Source organism: Bactrocera neohumeralis, chromosome 6 (assembly GCF_024586455.1).
Source record: "Bactrocera neohumeralis isolate Rockhampton chromosome 6, APGP_CSIRO_Bneo_wtdbg2-racon-allhic-juicebox.fasta_v2, whole genome shotgun sequence".
Taxonomy (NCBI): domain Eukaryota; kingdom Metazoa; phylum Arthropoda; class Insecta; order Diptera; family Tephritidae; genus Bactrocera; species Bactrocera neohumeralis.
In genome coordinates this window covers 51558667-51573269 of record NC_065923.1, presented here as the reverse complement: position 1 = coordinate 51573269, position 14603 = coordinate 51558667, and the positions used below count along the sequence as shown (strand labels likewise).

At 35.3% G+C, this 14603-nt stretch overlaps 1 protein-coding gene across 10 annotated transcripts in view; it reads left to right on the top strand.

The window, feature by feature from the left end:
- The window catches only part of LOC126762682 (BAG domain-containing protein Samui), a 39015-nt gene extending 30261 nt beyond the window's left edge, over window positions 1-8754 (top strand). For 7 of the 10 annotated variants that reach the window (XM_050479605.1, XM_050479602.1, XM_050479603.1 and 4 more), the window contains 2 exons: window positions 3787-3895; window positions 3973-8754. In XM_050479605.1, coding sequence (XP_050335562.1) covers window positions 3787-3895; window positions 3973-5582 — 1719 coding nt within the window. In that variant the 3' untranslated portion in view covers window positions 5583-8754. The remainder of the gene's footprint in view (window positions 1-3786; window positions 3896-3972) is intronic. The other 3 variants (XM_050479606.1, XM_050479610.1, XM_050479612.1) reach the window with 1 other exon arrangement.
- Window positions 8755-14603: the final 5849 nt, after the last annotated feature.

The window sequence follows — 14603 nt, the reverse complement described above, 5'->3', positions numbered from 1 at the left end:
AAATAATGTTATAAATAAACTAATGGCTTAACATTACACTGAGTGATTTTATACATTTTTTTTATGAATTTGCTTTGATTACAGACATTAAACAGATTTAATCTATCTATAATTTTTTTCTTTGTGACTGCGGTTCTCAAAATTGTCGCAAAGTTTAGTGGTGGGGGCAAGTTAACAATTTTTAAGCTGAAATAATTTTTAAATCGAAGTTTGTTATACCATCATCACTCGGGCTTCACAATCGCTGTTCTTACTTTTCTTTTCACTTGTTTTTGTCAGTCTAATCGATCTATTTCCAAAAAAAGCAATGCATTTTCCTAAACAATTTTTTGGACTTCAGGATAACAATTTCGAATCCTCTCAGTGCTTCTTATGCGACAATAAATTTTATTTATCACAAACATAAATTTTTAATTTTAATTACTTACTTTATTTTAATCTTTTCAACAATTTTTTGTATAAAAATCATTTTACATAATAAATTATTGTTATGGAAATTGCTAAAAAAAATGTTGATGTCATAATTTAAAAAAAAATATTTATTTTTAATCTAAAAAATATGTGGTGAAAATAATATATATTTTTTTTTTTCGAAAAATAACTAAAATATTCAATGATTTCTTATTCAAGTAATATTTTCCAGTTTTTTAATCACATTTTTATTTAATATTTGGTACTTTTTATTTATCTTTTTTTACTTACTTGGAATTACTATAATTTTATTTTTTGTCTTTTCAAAAAGAAATTTTAATTTCAGATAATCTTTCAAATAATATAATATATATATTTATAATTCAATTTATAAAATTTTTAGCATCTTTTGTAATTTTTTATGCTTTATTTTACGGCAAACTATTAATTTATAATTTTATTGTAGTTTTTGTTATTATATTCAAATATTTTTTTATGTTTTATACATATATTTACATACATACATACATACAAATATAGTTTTGGAGTTAGAATATAACTCTTTAGAAAATGTATGTTTTTTTGTCTTTATTTTTTTTAATTTTGGAATTTTTAAAGACTTATTTATTTATTTTTAAAAAGTATGCGGTTAAAATAAATTAATTTTTTTTTTTGAAAAAATAACTAAAATATTTAATGATTTCTTTTTTTAAGAAATATTTTCTATTTTTTATTTTATTTTTTATATTTTGTTTTATTATTTGTTAATTTTTTTATGTATACTTTTTTTGATTGGTTTTGAAACCACAATCTAACTTATATGCAGCTCGTCTTTATGAACCCATTAAAGCAATTGTGCTCAGATTCATTCACCACAAAACGCCTCATTGTATAGCTTTACAGCAATATCAATGAGGCGTGCACAAGATATGATACAAATGAAAGTTTTTTGAATATTTTTTATTAAATGTGTTATTATGCGCCCGAAATTGAAATTTGCTATAGAAATTGCGAAAAACATGTAAAAAAAAACTTATTTACTTCCCAAATGGTTACTGGGCATAAAGCCCACTCTAAATAAATTAAAACCGCAACAATGGCGCTTTAAAATTCGCGAATTTTTTGCAAATAATTGCGTAAAACACACCCACACATAAACAGAAAAATTGTCAAAAAAATTGTGTTCGATTGTTTAATTTTTATTTTTTTCGGATGTTCCCCTGAAATTCCGGCACTTAAGCCGCGAAATATACATACATACATAAACTTGTATACATTTGTATCTGCGTATGCGGGGTTTCAGCTGGCAATGACGTCATGCCGGTAGTGGCGTGTTGTGCGGTTATGCATGCCGGTCGCGCGCTGGCCAACACAGGTCTCAACGCTTTATTCACTCCACAGTGTGTCGATTTCGGCTTCGACGCACAAGTACAAAAATCGCATTGCAAAATATCATATTTACATACAAATATACATAGATATACTGTGTACATATATAAATATAATATACATACATATGTGCATATTAGTTTTGCATACAAAACTCATTAATCCAGTTCGCTAGCTTGTTGTTTGCTTTCGTCTTTGCTCGCATCAGCCTCAGAGCTGCCTTCGCAAGTCTTAAATTACTCTCTTCTGATTTATTTCACTGCCAAATGACGTCACGCCTTACTGTTTTCAATATTTAGTGTGTTTGAATGAAGAAAATATTGTTTTTTGCGCTAAATTATGATGACTGATACATATGTACTTGTTGTTTTTGCCATGTAATTTGAGTCGTAAGTGTTTGACGTGCTGGTAAACACTTCAATATACGTCGTGTTGTTGCTGTTTTTGCCTATGTACACACGATATTTCTGCTTGTACACCTCTTTAGCGTATTGTTGGCGATTTTTTCATTAACTCGAATTACTTTTTCTTTTTCATTGGCGTTGGCTGGGATGACTCATTTTGTATTTCTGCGACGGTGTCGTTATTATTATGATTGACACTGTCGTGTATTTGCTTGTTTTGATTTGTTTTGTTCGTGTAAATTCGTTTTCTTTGTTTGTTGTTTAGTCTATTTGTGTATCCAATAAAGCAAATTGAAGGTGGACTTCTGACACATGAAAAATAAAAGGAGATTTAATAAATATTTTGTTTTGTTGCCAAAATGAAATAATTCTGAAATTGCACTCATCAGTGCACAAGCCTCTGTATGAACATGTGGTTTTATGGGTATAAATGTACATTTGTTTTTATTTTTAGTCACCGTGATATGCGTGACTTAATTGTCGTAGACAATTTGTTGAACCCCTTGGACCGCGAATATTTATTATATTTATTTTTGTGTGCATTTTCAATAAAAAGTGTATTTTTTTTTAATTTTCTCTGTGGAATAATGGAATAACTGATTTTTGGAACTTTTTCTGTAGAGTATTGGAAGCTCAGATTTCTACTATTGTTGGAATATTGGAAACCCCGATTTTAATATACATATTTGCTAAATGTTATATTGAAAAGTTTTGATTTTATAAATTTCGAATTTTTCGGGAACATTACTATTAGTAAAAGTCTCCTGCCGAACCTTGCTAAACTTTTTGAACTCTATAAAAATATGTTCAGAAATCGCTGTATAATTGATCTCTACTATAAATGGCCGAAATAACCGCTACCCAAAAATTCACACTTTTTAATTATAGTAGGTATGTAGGTAGGTAGGAGTGCAGCCCTATCGGGCTCAATTAGCACTTGATGAGCCATTTTGATCCACTATTCGTAGAACCTCTTGTATCTGCTATTACGTTTCACCTTCTCTCTCAAACCATTTTGAGGTTTCGATGAAACTACTTATGTCTGATATGCCATTCAAGGTTTGCTTTTTAGTTATAATCATTGAGTTACTCCCGTTCTTTTGAAAAAGTCAAGACTTGCTAAGAACTTAAACCCTTTTTCCTTCCTTAAACAGCTTTCTCTACCTTCCTCTAGATTTTTAACTGACTTATACCTTCCTTGCTATTATGAAAGAGTGGCATAGCCAGATCCGTTCATTCATCACCTTTCATTTGACACATTAACACTTACAGCACCCTGTATGGAAACCGAGGCGAAACGAAAACCTCACCATCTCTTTATTCGAAGTTCTATTCTTCATTTGTCATACATTTTGCCTTTTTGTAAAAAAAATTTAAATTTTAAAACTTAAATATCTAAATTTTTTAACCAAAACTACCGAAATTTGCAAACTTATACAGTAAACTGATAAATCCATGCTTTACGACGACGCAGTAGTAATGTCGTATAATTTTAATTATTAATTTCAATTGTTCTTATGTGCGCTTTTTTATTCTCTCAGCATTTTACTGAAGTTTACGTCTGCTTTTTTGTCTTTTTCAGCAGGGCTTTGGTTTCGAACCGGACATGGACATGGATATGGATATGGACATGTTTCCACGCAGTCGCTTGGGCCGCATGCACGACCCGTTCAGTGGCTTCAACAACTCACGTAAGCACAACAAAATAACGACTTTTGTCAAATTTGTCCTGATTAAAGTTTCTTTTTCCTCTTTTTTGGCACTATAGATTTTGGTTTTCCCCAATTCAACTCGCTCGGTCGTCGACGTGCTGCCGATCACATGGGCCGTGATGATGACTTCTTCAATCGCCTGCCTTCGGAATTCCGTCAATATATACCGGACGGTTTTGGTCACAGACGTGACGAAAGCGCCACATTGCCACGACGACACAGTTCTCAGCATTCACAACAAGTGCCAGTACAGGGTGGCGGACCCGCCTACTATCAATCATACGTGCCCGCTTCACCACCCAATGGCGTTGGCGTACCACAATCGCCATCGAAGAAACTCTGCGACGCAGCCATACAAACTGAAGATCCCGCTGTCCGCATGGATGGCGATCAGGTGGACAGTGCTGCACCACAAGCTTATGCTGATAATCTACAACAACATGGGCTACGTAACACAGTCGATATGGGTGTGAAGTCAGCTCTGGAGTCGGAACAAGGTATACGTGCGCATTCGGCGCCACCACAAGAGCAACAACAACAACAGGTGCCAGTGAATGGCAAGCGCCAGACACCGCCACCACAGGCCGGACACTCACAATTCGGCACACAGACTAGTCCACATGTGCAGACTGGCGCTAATGCTAGTCAGCAACCGCAGTACCATAAGGCCTATTATCCGCCACAACAACAACCGCATCCACAGCAACGACAACAGACACCACCACCGCCACAAACCCCGGGTGGCAGCTATGTGCGCACTATACCGATCTTTGTGGAGGGTCGTTCTGAGCCGGTCATTAACGCACACAAGGAAATACCAAATCAAAATAGCGCGCCCGGTCAGACACAGGCTACAGCTAGTGCATCAGCTAGAGCATTTGTGCCGCCACAACAACAGCAGCAACAGTACCAACCACAGCAACAACAACAGCCGCAACATCAACAACACCGTCCAACTCCACTAAATACTCAGCAGCAGCCGCCTCAACAGGGTGCAGCCGCAGGTGGCATGCCGCCACAAACTCCACATACGCTAGACTCAATCAGCAAAATCCAAGACATTCAACGCGATGTCCTCGATCTCATGGCGAAAGTGGAGAATTTCACGGGCACACGTCAAGACAAAGAGTACGTCTATCTAGACGAGATGTTGACACGTAACCTACTTAAGTTGGACACAATCGATACAAATGGCAAGGACAGCATACGTCTAGCGCGTAAGGAGGCCATCAAATGCATACAGGCATCCATCAATGTGCTCGAAGCGAAAGCAAACGAGAACACTAAAGCTGCACAACAGGCTACAGAAGGTGGCGCAGCCGCTGAGCAGTCCGTGTCAAGCGGCGCCGCCGAACCAATGCAGACCGAAGAGGCTGCGACGCGCAAGAGCGCTTCAAAAGAGAAAGTTGCAGAGGTCGCAACTGAAGCTGCAGAGACGCCTGCGGCCGAGCCCGAACCAGCTGATGCGAAGCAAATTCAAGCGCCCATACCATTGCCACCGCCAGAGGGCATGCAAGTCGAACAGTCAGCAAGCGCTAGTGATGTGAAGAGCGCAGATGCCGCCGAGGCGAGCAGCAAGGAAGCAGTGGCCAGTAGCGATGTCCCGGCTGCGGAAGCCGCCGCAACCGAAGTGTCGTCGAAAGCTGAGGCGGAGTCGAGCAAATGATGATTGCAACAGCGCAGCTCATCAGGCGCCGTGAGCTCCTCTTCCTACTCAGCCACATTTTCAAAGCGTTTACATAGCATCACCAAACGAAAGTCCTAAAAAAACTTAGTTTCATACATCTAAATAAATGTAAAATTCGTTGTGTTAGAAATTTAACGAAAATTAAGAAAAAAATATATACTTACTTATATACGTTTTTATTTTATGCCACAAATTATTTTAGAAAATGTTGAAAGGAATGCTGCGCAGTGCTTTAGGCAAAAAAACAATATGTTTCGTAAATTTAAGTGAGATGTTTAGCGAGCGCTAGTATACCACACGAGTCCTGTTTCGGAGCCGAGGCGAGGGACTCGACAAGCACTGCGTTTATTGGACGAAAAATAATAATAATAAATAAGAATAAAAATATTTAAATTTCAAATATATGTTCTTTTTGTTTCTCACATTATTCAGGTTATGATATAATCTAAGAGTTAAATTAAGGTCCTAAAGTAAAAAACATATTTTTTGTGATTTGATTTCGGTCATACGATTTTTTGTTATCGAAAGTTGCTGTTCGTATTTAATTTTTGGCTATACAAATTATTCGATTTTTTCTGGTGATGACGATCAAAACATAATAATTCTAGTTTGATATTTATTATTTTTTTCTAATCGAAATGTAAGAAATATATCGATCAAATATATTACAAAACGGTTTTGAGACAATTAATTACAATCGATATTTTGTAAATCCCACAAATCCTAATAAATGAAAGTTTTATAACGCCACTTTCAATATAAAAGGAATATTTTTAGAAATATATAGATTTTTTCATTGAAGAGATTTTTGTGGCGAAAAAAAATATATCGCTCATTTGCTGCAAGACCGGCATAAGTCAAAAAAATCGATTTGCCAGAAAACGCGTTAAAAGTTTTCAACTGACTCCAACCTTCCACGGAAAAGAGGAATCATATTCTCTTCTCAAGCGGAGCATATAAGAGGTATTCATATGAATTTTTCACTCAACATGAAGTATGATATAACGAACAATTCTGCATCATTAACTCAAAAATCACGTTTTTTGATTTATGCCGGTCTTGCAGCAAATGAGCGATATAACAGTTATGCTCAGAAATTAATTTATGAGCAAAAACCGATGAAATCAATACATAGACAATTATCGATTATTTTAAAAAGTTTTAAAGCTTAGACCACTGTATTATAAAATCCAAAATAAATTTATAGAAAGAAATCGAAAAAATATATGCTTAAACAATATCTCAGATCATCATATTCTTGCAATCGGAGTCGAAATTGTAAAGCGACGATCGAGCCAGGCCCTATTTTACCTAGGATTATTGCAATTTTTACTCCGCAGAAAATCAGCAGTGGAGAGGGCTTTACTTCATTGTAAGTCGCTTAGTTCGCCTCTTCCATTGAGATCTGTTAAGAGTACACCTTTATACACCTTTTTCGTTCCGTGCTAGTTCAGGTACCAGCTGGTTGGATAGAAGCTTTGGAATCCGGGTCTTGATTTCTATATTGCGGGCTCTTCGGTTTCCGTTTCTGTGGTCGTAGCTAACATATTCAACAATTAGTTTGTTGAAAGGTATTTTCGTGGCCCGACAGCCTTAGTACATAAGTTCAGTGGAATCATCCGACATATGTCCATTTTTATTGGACTTCATCAATGTGCTGGGGCTAAGTGAGTCCTTGTGATTTAGGAGAGGGCACAATACACCTAAGGTCGCGGTGCATTCCTCATCAATAAATCTAATCTAATGTCCATTTTAGTTAAACCTAGTGCTTACTTACCATATAGCATAAAACGTTGACAACAGAGATCAATTAGGGTCGGCTTTAGTATACCGTCCCAGGATTTCGGGAATAAAATGGGTTTGGTCGGATAGAGGAGACTCTCCAGATCACGAATATATATGGTTATATATATTATGATCAATTAATCCAATAGCATATACAAGTAGTAATCCTAACTGACCATTGGATTTTAAGACCAAAGTTCAAAGTAAACTTTGCATACAACAGATATTACACAAAGTTTATTTTCCTTTCAATTTACGAGTATATTGAAATTTGATATATTATCAAAAATTGTTTACAAATTCTGAAAAAGCTAATATACACATATACATATATCAAATTGGATATTCGTTGAATTTTGATGGTAGAAATTATTCCCCAGCCATTTCTATGCTCAGATGTAGTAATTTGTTTTTATGAAACCCTCTGTGGAGTTAGAGCTTTCAAATAGCATAGCAAGATTTTCAATAGCTTCAATTTTTTCGATTTCACTAATAATTACTGGATTGTCTTAACAGTTCTTTAGGTTTCTTTCATGATATACAGGTATGATATCTTATACAACGGCCAGTCCACCATTAAATTTAATGCCTAAGTTGCATGTCCGAAAGATCGTCAGCATCTTTTGTATTTACCTTTAATCGTAATTTTGAATAGCGAATTAAAAGATTTATATACACATATATCATCATGATGATATACATACATACATTGCCTGTGTGGGAAGTAGAAATGATATCTCCTTTTTCAGTTATAAACTTCGAAAGACACTTCTTGTCAACTGGTTGTTCCGCATAAGCAACATAAAAATAAATATCTGAATTATTTTTTGGTAGAAAATTTAATACTAAGTACCGTTATTCTAGCATGTAATCATTAGAAAATACTATCTTTGTTGCTAATATAACGAAAAGAAATATCTAACGAGTATTCTTGCACTAAAAATACTAATCTTAATACTAAAAATTAAAAACAGTGAAATGAAAATAATGAAATCAAAAATTAAATCGAAAATTACTTTATTAGACAGCAAACCTTAACACACGGTGCCTAAACAATTACATAAGAAAGGTGTAATAAAGCTTACCTCAATTTAATATAAAGGAAATTATCATAAAAAAAAACAAAAACCAATTTTTATTAAAAGATTTGGCGAAAAGGTTACATAAAATACTAAAAAATCACAAAATTTGTGCAAGAAGTTTTAAAAGATACAAAAAATTTTATATAATCATGTTTTAGCTTCATCAAAGTACACTTTTGCGAAAAACTCGCAATAAAGTTTGAAATAAGCGAAACACTGACTTCGTAAAAAAACGAAATCTAGATTGTTTGTAAATAAATAATATAATTTATCACAAAATTTAACATTTAGTGTGCCTTTGATTTTTTGGTTAAAAAACTTGTTTAAGCCCACTACACTTCTTTTGCCACTTTTCCATTATTATTTTTTATTGGCTCCAAAGGGCAAGTTTATTCAAAGTACTCCTAATATTACCTTCTACAAGTAATAATCATTGCAATTTCCAAAATTGTCTGCATTCCAGAAATACAAATATGAATTCCTCAATGCTGAATACGATATCCACTTCTTCTTATTCTTTATTGGCGTAAATACCGCTTACGCGAGTTTACAAACACGCGCCAGTCGTTCGTCTTTTTCGCTGTTTCGCGCCAATTGGATATTCCAAGCGAAACCAGGTCCTTCTCCACCTGGTCCTTCCAACGGAGTGGAGGTCTTCGTCTTCCTCTGCTTCCCCCGGCGGGTATTTTGAGCGAAGTCGCAGGTGATATTTCGTCTTGTCCTCGACCAAACCCATACCCTTAGCTTCCTTATCCAGTCTGCAGAAAGCAGAACTAATGGCGCGGTTGTTGGGGCCAACGATGTCAATATCTTCGTGGACGCCAGCAGCTGTACAATCTTATAGAAGATGGTGCCTTCTCTATTCAGCTCAGAATTATTTTCTCCAGAAGTAGATTGAAGAAGTCGCACGATAGGGAGTCCCCTTGTCTGAAACCTGGTTTGTTCAGTTTACACAGACGTATTAGTTTTGCGGGGATACAAAGCGGTATAAAGGCAGCTTCTTTTTCATGCCGTCAAAACAGCTTTTACTGGTCTTTTCCAAGATTTGGCGCAAAGCCACACTGATAAGGTCAAATTTGTTTGTTTGTAGTTTGTAGAGGAGGCTTATCCCACGGTAGTTGGCGCAGATTATGGAGTCTCCCTTTTTGTAGATTGGGCAGACCATACATGTATTCCCATCTTCAGGAATGCTTTCGTCCGACCATGTTCTACAAAGAAGCTGATGCATGCTCCTTATCAGTCCTTCGCCGCCGTATTTGAAATCGTTCTGTTAGTCGCCGCATTTTTCTTCAGACGTAGAATTTTGAGGTAGGCTCTCCAATTTATTTTCTCTCCCTCCATAATGTAAGTATGCTGCGATCACCTCTTGGGGGTTCTACAAGAGTATGCTCCGGTCTTGAAACCTTCTGTTAGTCGCCGCATCTTTTCGTAGAATTTCTAGTTATTTTACCTTTTCCGAAATAAATAAATTAGTCTCCCCTTTATATTCCAGTCTAATCATGTTACCTTCCTGCTATCTTCTGCTTCTTATACACAAAAATTAAATGATATTTCGTTATGCACTCGCAGAACGTTCGAACCGCAACACGAAAATATTATTTATTCCTCTAGAAGGTCCTAACGGAGACCTTTTTTCAGAATCACCACATAATTAGACATACGGCATGCAATGCTCCCTCTTCCGCTCTCCTCCTGCCCCGTTATAAACTATAACTATGTACTATGGTACAGGTGGGTTGAAAAGTTCCTAAGCTAACATAGACATTTTTTATTTGATGAAATTTGATTTTCTTATTCAATATAGTTATATTTGAGGGCGATACAATGATTACAGCGGTAAAAAAATTTTTCAATACAATTTTTAAAATACATTTTTCTTAACCCTCAAAATAAGCCTCCGTTTCTACGAATACCTCTTCATTGTTGCTAAATTTCTTTCCAGCTAGCATTCTCTTGAAGTCTAAGAAAATGGTATAGCCACTGCGGGTCAGATCTGTAGAATACAGTGAATGGGGAAGTAATTCGAAGTTAAATTCATGAAATTTTGACATCGTATTCATTGATTTATGACACGGTGTGTTGTCTTGATGAAACAGCATTTCGGTAAGTTACAGGTAAGGCAGGGAATACATCCCGTCTCATATGTCAAATCAGTCCTTTGCAAAACAGAATCCGCATATACTGGTAATATATCATACATACATACATATATGTACTATATGTCAATAATTCACTGCTCTGAGAGTTTCATTATTCCGGATATCTGTACTGGATTAGTATTCAACATCGTTAAACCTCGATTAAACAGGTGCTTATATGTTGAAGTATCAGTAACCGGAATGTTGCATGAAAATGTGTACAATTTTGGGTAGTTTATATGACTTAAGTCCTGTAAAGCCCCAGTATTTTTACGTAAACTGTTTGAAGGATTTTTGGCATTCACTCATTGGTATCAAGCGCTCACATTACTCCTGATTTTAGTGGTATACAAGGCATTAAAACAAAAAAAAAAATAATAGGCAACACCTCCTTCTCGATAATCTAGCTTGGAACAGAAAACTAAAAGAAGCCAAAAGATCACACATCGACAGAGGGGTCAAACTAAGGACCTGAGAACAAAACAAAAGTTAACTGTTTCATAATGTTCCGCATCAGCACAAGTTATGTTCGATTTCTGTCATTAATGCACCTACCATTTCCGAAGCAGACGTCTTAAATCAGTTAAATATGTTAGAACAATCATACAATTACGGCCCAGATATGATTCCCTCATGCTTTCTTAAGAAATGTGCCAAATATATATACCAACCCCTAACAAAACTATTTAACTCATCTCTTAAGCAAGGCTTATTTCCATCCATATGGAAAAAGTCATTTATAATTCCTTTGCATAAGAGTGGATTTAGGTCATCTATTGAAAACTATAGGGGAATAGCAAAGTTGTCTGCAATACCTAAACTTTTTGATGCAATTATAACAGACGACATAACCTTCCGGATCTCTCCACTAATTTCTTGTTCTCAGCATGGTTTTCGTAAAGGAAAATCTACCACAACTAATTTGCTTGAATTTGTATCACATGTAACAACGGGCTTTAGGGAGAATAAGAATACTGATGTTATATATACAGATTTTAGTAAAGCTTTTGATAAAGTAAACCATTCAATTCTTTTGAATAAACTTGATCTTCTTGGTTTTCAACCAATATTTCTAAAATGGGTTGCTTCTTATCTTAGTAATAGAATTCAACAAGTCATATTTAAAGATACTTTTTCTGACATAATCAATGTTCCTTCAGGCGTTCCTCAAGGTAGCCATCTTGGTCCAATTCTGTTCTTGTTATTTATTAACGACATATCATCTGTTGTTAAGTTTTCAAAAGTTTTATTATATGCTGACGATGTAAAACTTTTTAAAACATATACTTCAAACAGCGAAAGATGTCAGTTGCAAACAGACTTAAACAACCTAGTTTCTTGGTGTGATAGAAATGACATGCCATTGAACCTTAAAAAATGTAAAACGATGTGCTTTTCACGTAGAGCTGTAGACCCTACCTCATACGTAATTCAAAACTTTAGGTTGGAGCAAGTATGCAGTTTTGTTGATCTGGGAGTAACTATGGACCCCAAACTCAATTTTAATCTTCACGTATCTTCCACGGTTTTTAAAGCTAAAGGTGCTCTTAGTTTTGTTAAACGTTGGTCTAAAGAATTTAGAGATCCGCTTACCACAAAAATTCTTTTTACATCTCTGGTGAGGCCTATATTGGAGTATGCTTCTGTGGTTTGGAACCCTAGTTACCAAGTCCATTCGGATAAGTTAGAGTCCGTTCAAAAACATTTTTTACTTTTTGCCTTAAATCATTTGCATTGGGATTCCAGTTTAAATCTTCCCCCTTACATTAACCGTTTAAAACTTATAAATCTCCCGACACTCGCTAGTCGTAGGGAGATGCTTGGTATAATATTTCTTGTAAAACTCATGAATGGGTCAGTCTGTAGCCCATCTCTCTTATCTGATATTAATTTTAACGTTCCCGCTCGCCCTACCAGGCAGTTTAGACCCTTACTTTTAAAATTTTCTAGAACAAATTTTGAGTTAAACGAACCATTCCGCCGTATATGTCATGATTTCAATTTTCATTCCAGCACATTTGATCTAACAGACTCACTCTTTACCATTAAAAAAATTATTTTATCTACTCTTAACAAGTAACATTTAATAATTATAAACTTTAATCTAATTCTTAATTTCGGCTGTTGAAATTTTTGTTTCTGTAGCTGAGCAGCTTAAGATCGCAACGCTTAAAACTCTCTTGCCTTTTATGACTCGGCTAATTCCGCTCGTTCGCGGATTGCGCCCCTCGCGTCGGTTGGGCGGGAGGAGGGTAATCGTTGGGTATTATTATTATTATTATTATAAATTTTAGCACAACTTGATCTTCCTATTGAATATTTGGATGCCCACTTTATTTTTAGTTCAATAAGCACCCACTAATTGGGTAAAGGAAAACACATTAGTTTTTATGAGGTACTAAACACTTTAGGGTTAACTTTATTGAATGTTAATGAAAACACAGATGTAAAATTGATTGCACATGGTAACGGGCATGAGAATGGATAAATGTAATTTTTTTCTTCCGACGGAAAAAGTTTAGTCTCATCGGTCCAGACAGACCAAAAATAGGAACTAAGGTAAAGTAGAAACTTTGGCGGTGGAAGTGTATTTTTCTCTTAATGGAAGATCCAAAAAATGTTATGCTCCAACTAAAATGAACAGCGAAATTCACATATGTAGATATATTGGAAACAAGATAAATAGAACACACAAAAAAATGTTTCGTTCTTTGTCCTAAAGTTTATTTTTTTGTTATATACTATATGTGGGCAATTTATTAAAGTTCGAGATGTAAAATATGAACTAAATGCATCTCACGTTCTCTGTGAAGCCTACGAAGCATATTTTGACTGCCCTGTTCGGAATCAAGACAAGACATGGGCTCCACATGTTGCTTGTAGTTATTGTAAAAGATATTTAGAAGGTAAAGAAATTTTCATTAAACGGTGAATTAAATATAATAGACATATAAATTTCTATTTCTATATGTTAGGTTGGTGTCGAGGTGAGAAAATGTATATGAAATTTGCAATACCAAGAATCTGGCGAGAACCAAAAGATCAAGTTAACGACTGCTACTTTTGCATTGTGAATCCGAGTAAAATGCGTAGAGGTAAAAATGCAAAACCTATCGAATATCCTGACCTTGAATCTTTTTCTGCTCCAGTTTCAGACGATTTGACACGACCTGTACCTGAGCACCGATAAAATTATCGCAAAAAAGTAATTCCGATAAGGAGTTTTTACCGACACCAGAACAACCAAAACATCATTTCGTCACTACAGAAGATTTTAATGATTTGATTAGAGATTTAAATTTGCCAAAAAGTAAAGCAGAGCTTTTAGGCTCTCGCTTAAAACAGTCGAATTTGCTTGATGATGTTAATATAACGGATCAGCGGACCAGGCATGAAACATTCTCAACATTTTTCACAAAAGAATATGGACTTTGTTTTTGCAATGATATAAAAAGTTTGTTCGAAGAAATTGGCATACTTTGTGTTCCTAGCGTATGGCGTTTATTCATCGATAGTTCTACCAAAAGCTGAAAAGCCGTTTTATTACATAATGGAAATAAATTTCCATCTCTTCCCATCGCTCACTCAGTATATCTTAAAGAAAATTATGAAAGTGTTAAAATTTTGCTCGAATCTGTAAAGTATAGCGATTATAACTGGCAGCTAATTGGAGATTTCAAAATGGTGGGATTTTTTATGGGACTTCAAAGCGGATATACAAAGTATCCGTGTTATTTGTGCTTATGGGATAGTAGAGCGGATGCTAAGCATTATACTCAACGGTCGTAGCCTGAAATAGCAGAACTTTGTATCGGAAAAGAAAACGTAAAATTCGCCAATTGTTGAAGCAGAAAAAGTGTTAATGCCGCCTCTGCACATTAAATTAGGGTTGATGAAACAATTTGTTAAAAACCTGGATCAAACCTCAGAAGCTTTTGAATACTTAAAAAAAATTTTCCCGAAGTTATCCGAAGCAAAGATTAAAGCTGGGGGTT